General features: G+C 43.6%; 1 protein-coding gene across 1 annotated transcript in view; it reads right to left on the bottom strand.

Annotated features, from left to right (window-relative positions):
* GRB2 (growth factor receptor bound protein 2) overlaps positions 1–8,239 on the bottom strand; it is a 50,078-nt gene continuing 41,839 nt past the window's right edge. The window contains exons 4-6 of the mRNA XM_027691525.1: positions 6,550–6,672; positions 3,741–3,909; positions 1–2,337 (exon numbers count right to left, since the gene is read on the bottom strand). Coding sequence (XP_027547326.1) covers positions 2,152–2,337; positions 3,741–3,909; positions 6,550–6,672 — 478 coding nt within the window. The 3' untranslated portion in view covers positions 1–2,151. The remainder of the gene's footprint in view (positions 2,338–3,740; positions 3,910–6,549; positions 6,673–8,239) is intronic.

Raw genomic sequence — 8,239 nt, 5'->3', positions numbered from 1 at the left:
TGAAGAATTCAATGTATATTTATTATTCACAGTTAATTACTATCTACCAAATGCTGCTGCAGAGTTAAAGGATTAAGTACATAGGCCTTTTTTTATTTAAACACTGATTTTTTTTTTTAATATATATACACACACAAGACATATGTCTGCAAGGCTGCATGATATACACCAATTCCAAAATAAGGAAACAATCAAATGGTCCAGGTGTAGAATGCCATAGATTCCTTTTCCAATCACTTTACAAAGAGGGAAGAAAGTGAGTTGACAGCTAGCAAGGAGAGGGGGAGAAAGTAATACTCTACAGGATAGCTCTCTCTTTCATTTGCTGGAAAATTAAAGTGTAAGGCAGAGTCCATCTCAGGAGTAAAACACTTGTAACACTTAGTACAAAAAAAGGCACCCTCCAACAAAAGATTGCCCGTGCTCAGACAGGGCGGGAGGAGATCTCCGCTGCAGGTTTGGATTCGTTGGTGGGGTGAAGGGATCCAGCCAAATGGCCACCAAAGGAAAAATAATGCAACTGAAGATTGGCACAGAGCGCGGTGCGGATTGATTGCCTTCCTTCCGTCCAATTCAATGTCAAACTGCCCCGGGGAGGAGCAAAGGGCCGCCAGAGCCGCCCCTGGGGCGCGGGTGGGGAGAACAGTCACGGTCACACACAGCCTGCTGTGAACGGGAGCTACTCCAACAGTAACACTGACCTGAGGAGGGAGGAGAGACTGGAGAACAGGGATGGCCAACTCCACTTCCCAAGAGCAACACGACTGCAAATGTTCCCTATCCAGGCCGAGGAGACAGGCTGGTCACATGCATCACATAGAGACATTCACTAAGAGCGTAAAGGTTTTTCAAGCACTATTTCTTGAGGTTTCTCTGCGTCATAAAGTTTTCCATCAAAGGAATGTACATTTTATAGGACATGTCAGGGCTATTATTCCTCAAATTCCCCCCTTAACCCTCCCTCCCCAAAATATTCTTCCTCATTTTCCCTAGTCATAACTTTCTCCTTTCTCTTACTTCTTTTGAGGCTCCTGGTTGCAGCTCTCCACCTCTGAGCAGCCTAAGTTGCCACTTGAATGCCTTGATTTTATTTTCCTTGGAATAAGGGAAGATGAACAGTAAGACAAATCTGAAGATTAAAGCTCCATCTCTGTTTGTAGATTTTTCTCAAGTGTCCATTGATAAAACCACCCTCTTTTACCCCCTTTCCCCAAAGTATTTATTTACATGTAGGCAGAAAAAAACTCCTCTGAAAAGCTCTGGACTGTCCTTTTAACTTAAAAAATAATAAAAAAGAAAATAAGGGAAAGGCACTATGGAAAAATTACAGAATGTGCTCAACCGTACACCTTTAAGAAAAAACAAAAAAGCTGTCAGCACAGCATTAACAGACTTCAGTTGTACATTGGAGTTTCTCAAAGCAGCTCTGTGACTCAAAAGAAAAAATAGAACAAAAAGCCACACAACTCTTCTCCCTTCCTCTGCTTGGAAGCTGCTGAGCTTCAGAAGAAAGCGCCAAAGGAGAAGAGACAATAAAAGTTAGATTAACACCTCATCTTTCCCAGGCAAGAAGAGCTGAATGTTGAAGGCAAAAGCAGAGACTGATGATTTTTGTTTTTTTTTAAAGGCAGGACTGTGGATTTGGTTCTTCTCTCATGTCCCTTCATGTCAAATGAAGACCGTTTGCAGAGAGAGAAAATACCAGCAGAGTTTCTCCCTTTTCCTTTAACTGCATGGCTAGGACTTTATATGGCATTAAAACTTCATGCACTGATGGACAGAGGAGGAGGGGGAAACAAGAAGAGTTGTGGTGGTGCGACCTTAAGTGACCTTAAAACACTCATTCGCGACAAGAGTGAATAAAAGGGGATAACCCAGGAGCAGCTGAGGAAATTTGTTATTTTCATTTTTCTCTCTCTCTCCTTTTTTTTTTCTTTCTTTTTTTTTTTCTTTAAGATAAGTTTTGGTGTGTAAGTTGAACTCTTCCCCCCCTGCCCCTGAAGTTCCGTACTGAGGGAAGGAGGATCACCTCACGGTGAAAGGTGACTCTGGTTTTATCGCCGTGTGATTTTAGGTCACTGGCTGCAGTTAGGCTCTGTATGTGTATTTACTGTTTCTCTGGTTTCCTTAAATAATCTCTAATATTTATCTCTAGATGTTCCGGTTCACTGGGGTCACGTAGTTGCGTGGAAACATGCCCGTCTGTCCGCGGCAGGCTCCCTTCCACCAGTTGGGGTCAGAATTGTCAAGGACTTGGATAAAGTCTCCACGATGGAAGCCCAGCTCTCCTTCCTCTTGGGGATCAAAATCAAACAGGGCCTGAACGTATGTTGGTTGCTGAAAGGGGAAAGAAAAACATATACAGAGTGAGAATCACCCTTGGCACTCAAGACAGCTGCTCCCTGGGGCAGGAGCTGCACTTACACCCCAGTTTAACAATAAACATTCTGGCTGTTTTGTTTCCCAGCTTCCAGTATCTGCAACGAGGTGCTGAAACAGGAAAGCACAGGCTACAGAAGACCTTAGAAAAAAGACAAGTTTCTGTGAAAGAGCTGAAATAAAGAGAGCAGATAATTCTGATGTTTCTTTTCAGTCTTTGTGATCCACTGGAAATCTGTGCTCTATTGCAATACAATCATCTTGCTGCTTATTCATCCTGTTTTCACCTGGCAGCACAAATATTACTAATCTACCTGTGATACATAAAGTTCACCCTAAAAACTGGATGTTGGCATTTTAAACATTTTCCTTAAAACCCTCTTCTGTCACAGAAGACTTTGCCTTGTCAGCAAATACTTCCATTCTCATGCTAACAGTTCATTTAAAATGCATTTGCAGTCTTGAAATCATGAGGCCAGGAAGGTCTCTTCATGCTTGTCCTTTTCAGCCAGGTATTTTCTCATCCTCTGTTTATCCCTGACCCAGCAGGGCAGAGCCACATGTTAATTCAGACAGACTGTGACACAGGGTGCAGCTGGAGAGCAGTATGAATTCCTCACCCTTTTCTTCAAGCTAGAATCAGAATGCTGCATGCAGAAGGCAAAAGGATTTATCCAAAATTGACAAAACATGCAGCTACATGCAATATAACCCTCTGATTGACCTGGGAAATGAAGCAAAACAGAGAGCTGGATATACACAAGCTGCTCTGCTGGCACTTCACAGTAGTTTTTGGGTTTTCTTAACACTGGCTAGATCCAAATCAGAGGAGGCATGTTCCATATGCTGTAACCATCTCTTCAGGAAAGCCCAGCACCAAATTCTCACTGGATCTTGAGGGGTGCAGTTCTGGCTATGAACCAGTACAAGGCAGAATAGAATCAGAATTGTTTAGGTTGGAGAAAACCTTTAAGATCACCGAGTCCAACCATTAACCCAGCACTTCCCTATCCTTACTGTGTCCTATAACAGGAGTAAATCCATTTTTAATTCAAAGGAATCAGATGATGTTCCTGCAACAGAATCCATAAACATTACAACAAACCAAATGTTCAAGCAGCAACAATAACACTTTGCCAGAGTTCAAGGGAGACCTGGGAGTGCAGGTAGGCTTTGCACAAGAATGCAGCTTATTTACCAGTATAATTTTGACAGCAGGATCTAAAGATACACTTCCACAGACAAGAAAGATCTCCATCAGCTTCTTTCCATCCCTATTCATTTACACTAAAATGCAATCCCACACCAAACTGTGGCTGTAATAGCCCAAATAGCACATTTCACAAGGACACTTCTCTTACCTGTGGCACCTGTTCAATGTCCCGGAGAAATATCTGCTGGTTCCTGGAGACAGATGTGGATCTGTGATAATCTACCAGCTCGTTCAAAGAATTGAACTTCACCACCCAGAGGAAATACTTGCCAGCCCCATCTCTAAGCACCTTGAAGTGCTGCACATCATTTCCAAACCTGTGTGGAAAGAATGAAACACACAGAAAAGCACATTATTAGTCACCAAGCGCTCCTCTTTTGGGGTCATCAGCACAGAGTTTGGAAAGAAAAGGTCCTTCAGGGCACAGTGAAAACTGTCAGTGACATTGATAACAGATGCAACCCCACAGCACACGTACTTCTTGATGTATGGTGTGTGTGCAGTCACCTGTGTCCCTGGAGATGGTGCAGAAAATCCCAAGGACAAATGCCATGGACTTTGCAAGGTCACATTAACACAGTTGCATCCTGGTACCTTCCACTTCACATCCCTAAATACAGGATTTCCAAGTCAAACAGCACAAGCACTTCAGTTTAGCTCTTCACACCCAGCAATTTCACAACTGACTCCAGCCAGTTTCAATTTGTGTTACTCCTGCCCTGGTCCTGTGCTTGTCACAGTCCCAGTCCCTCCCTCCCACAGCACCACTGGGCATGTGCAACAATGCAAAGCATAAGCACCAGTCCCATTATAGGCAAACTCCTGGGAAAACATTGCCATGGGAAGGGTAGGATTGTCTCTCCTGGCAGCCAGTGTGGATTTGTACAAAGGATTGTCTTATGAAACAAAAAGACCTCTCTGGTCCTTAAAAAAAAAGCAAAACCAAAACCTGACAAACCCCCCTCCAAAATCCATCAAAAAAAAAAAAAGCCCCTCAAACCCCAGAATGTCTGAAAGGTGATGCTGCACACATGACAAAGCAACTTCAGTTCTGTGTTAACAATTTTTTCTGACAAATTACAGCATTCAGTTGAAGCTACATTTCCAACAGTTTTATGCTGAATAAAGAGGAACTCCAAAGAGGTCCATTGGGATTTTCCAGCTGAATGGCACGTCGGTATTTTTACTTCGGTCTAAAACACTGAAAACAGAAGACAACTGTTCCCACTTGGCATGCACACCTTCCATACATCGGCTGCAGAAGCAGACACTGCTTTGGCTACAAAAAGGTGACATGGAACAACTTGTGAGAGCTGCCTCTGCTCTGCCTTCCTCAGCCTGGGAGCTTCTCATCATTTAAAATCCTACAGATCACCATTTAGGAAAAGGACTTTTCTAAATTATACAAACAGAAAAAAACCCACACAACCAAGACATTACCACCAGATGGCAACACTAAGCTGAACAGGAAGGCAGAGCAATGCCATTGTAACTTTCTGTTTCTTAAAGGAATGCACTTTCTGGAAGGAAGCTTCCATTCATTTTTAATATTCCAGCTCAGATGATTGTAACCAAGACAGAAATATAAACATCTCTAAATTCAGGGGCCTTAATCCAGTTTGTCGGCATGACTCAGTGCTGCTGTGCAGCAGGACAAAAATTTGGTTACAGACCAAAGATGACCAGAAAAACAAACAAACCTTGTCGAGACAGATCACTGATAGCCACAGAAAATACAGCCAACCAGGAATTGCGTATGAATAATAAAAAATGTTGTTAGGATTCTAAAGAAAATTTTGTTTATTTATGGTAGGAAAGGGAAAGATTACAGAAAATAATAAAAAAAAAGCCAAAGTCAACAAACTCCCTCTGACCCTCATCCCACGTTAAATTACATCACATGCCCTTTCAAGTTCCTAATGTCTCTATTATACAGTGACTTCAGATCATAGAACCATAGAATGGTTTGGCTTGGGAGGGACCTTAAAGATCACCTGATTTCAACCCCCTGCCATGGGCAGGGACACCTTCCACTAGACCAGATTGCTCCAACCTGGCATTCCAGGGATGGGGCAGCCACAACTTCTCTGAGTAACCTGTGCCAGGGCCTCACCAGCCTCACAGAGAAGGATTTCTTCCTAATATCTAATCTAAACCTCCCCTTCTTCAGCTTAAGGCCATGTCACTCCAGGCCCTTGTCCAAAGTCCCTCTCCAGCTTTTCTGTAGCTTCTTTAGGCACTGGAAGGGGCTCTCAGGTCAACCCAGAGCCTTTTCTTCTCCAGGCTGAAAAGCCCCAAATCTCTCAGCCTGTCTCCATAGGAGATTGGTAAGTCAAGCAGCAGAGTGTCATGTGGGCCATAGGTAACTCTCCTGCTGGTTAACAGCTCCTACTTCTAGTAAGGTTATTTAAGGATGAGAACTGCTCCTCTTCACCTCCTTGTTACTACACTGTGTTTCTCTACCCATGTGAAATGCACTTCTGAGACTGAAGGGGCCTCTGGTTTCACAGCTCCATGCCCTGGTGTCTGACAACAGGAATATTGCCAAAGCACGTGCCAAGCAGAGAAAAACATATCTGCAAATGTACTACACAGAGGGAAGATAAAGTAATAACTTGTACTGCAGAGGAGGATGGGAGAAAACATGTCCATGTTGGGCACTTTGTGGCTGTAAGAGAGAGGAATGGAACCCACACACAAGCCAACAGACAGTGCCTGGTACCACATGAGCCATGTGCCACCAGGTCAGTCCTGTGGGATCACTGCAAACCAGAGCACAGATATTTGTTCTATTAGACAGGGAATAAACATCACTAGAAGAAGAGAAATGCTGTGGGGCAGGCATCTGGAAAATTATTCCTGCTCCTCAGCATTGACAATTACCTGCCCTTTGCTCACCAGTCCAAAGGAGCAGCAGATCCCTGATTACCACATAATTGCTTCTGGGCATGACTTACTTGACTGAGAGGGAGAAGTCCCCGGGAGCACTCTCACTCTCCCTGATGAGGAAGGCACCATCGTGTCTCTGTTTGCCCAACATCTCCTCAGCCTTCGCTCGGGGAATCTTTCCAAAAAACCACCTGTGTAGGGAGGAAAAGAAAACAACAGGAAAAGTTAAGAATTTTAATCCCTTCATGGAAGAACCAGAAACATCACAGCTATAGAAAGATCATGTCTATGCACTGACCCATCCTGCACAAGTGGAAAGTGCATTTTGTATCAAAATCAATTTCTATTCTCTTTTAGATTGGGTGGTGAGACACAACTACTTCGACTGAGAGAATCAATATCTTCATCCAGCAGTTGTTTGTTCCTGCAGCTCAGTCCAATCTTTCTGAGCCCTACCAGAGTACTGTGGTCCAAGACAAGTATCATCTGTCAGAAAGCTGAGGCAGGTGCCAAGAGAGCAGTTACACACAGACCAAGTGAGAAAAGTTCCTTCAAGGTCTCTGCTTCATTGCGGAGGAGTCTGAGCCAGGCACGCGATTCCATTACAGGAAAGATGCTGGTGGATGCTTTTTTCAGAAGCCTCTTTTCTTGCTTTCTCCTACAGCCAGGACAATCCAGCAGCTTTCACAGAAGGAGTCACATGAAGTAGCTGCCTCATGGAAGCCACATCCAAAATTCTCACCAGCCACAGGCCAACCATGACACTGAGGCTGAACCTCCCTCGGGCCACCCAATCGTCAGCACTGACCAACAGCCCCGGTCACAGGATCCTCACCCACATCTACATTTGCATTTCCAGAGTAAACCAAGATTAAAGTCAAACAAGGGCTCAGTGGACTGTCACATGGCATGAGAAAAGCAGAACCATCTTCACAACTAAAAAGTGGAGCTTTCAGTTCTGGGTAACAGATCACCCAGGACAGTAGCACTTATCACAGCCCATAACCACACAGAGGACTGACCTTAGAGGAGAGCATTTCATAACAAGAGCTCTACTCACACTGTCTGCAGTGAAGGGTTTGGTGCAGCAACAAGACAGGAGTTGCAGAATCCTTCCCGAAACAGTCGCTCTTAAGAGAAGTTGAGGCTTTCATGAAGTCACAAAGTTACCAGATATTTCTGTCTAAGAGGAAACTATCTCTAGGGGTGAAGGAGGACTGATTTCTTGATTAACAGACATGTTTAACTTACTTCAAACTCTTGTTGTGTACTTTTTAAACCCCAGAAATCTTTCTCCCTTAACCATTCTATTTCCAGTGATACAGAACTTCCTGATATTTTGTACTCTGGCTGGTTTAGCACCTCTGCTGCTTCTGGGTACCTGAGGTGGTGGCAGAGGTGCCCCTCACTGCACTCTGCTGCCTTCAAAAATCAACCAAGAGAACCCATTATGTGAAACTCCCTCAGAATTCAAAGGTAATGTATTTTTTCCTGGGCTTTTGGCACTATTGTCACAAAGACAAGGAAGTCCTGAATTTTGCCTCTGCCAAATGCTACATAAAGCAAGCTTTATATAATGATTTGCGGTATCTCGCCATATTTCTTGTTTACAAAATGTCTCAATCCTGTTCAGTTCTCAAATAATTCTCTATTAGTCACATATGACTTGAAAGTAAAAGCCTCATCTTAAAAAAACACAAACAAAAAACCACCTCACCCATGTCTGTAAAATAGAAGGAAAGCCTGAAAGAGCTTAAC

The sequence above is a fragment of the Neopelma chrysocephalum genome, unplaced genomic scaffold, assembly GCF_003984885.1.
Source record: "Neopelma chrysocephalum unplaced genomic scaffold, ASM398488v2 Primary Assembly neopelma1_84, whole genome shotgun sequence".
In the NCBI taxonomy this organism is placed as follows: domain Eukaryota; kingdom Metazoa; phylum Chordata; class Aves; order Passeriformes; family Pipridae; genus Neopelma; species Neopelma chrysocephalum.
This window is presented reverse-complemented; position numbering and strand designations above follow the sequence as displayed.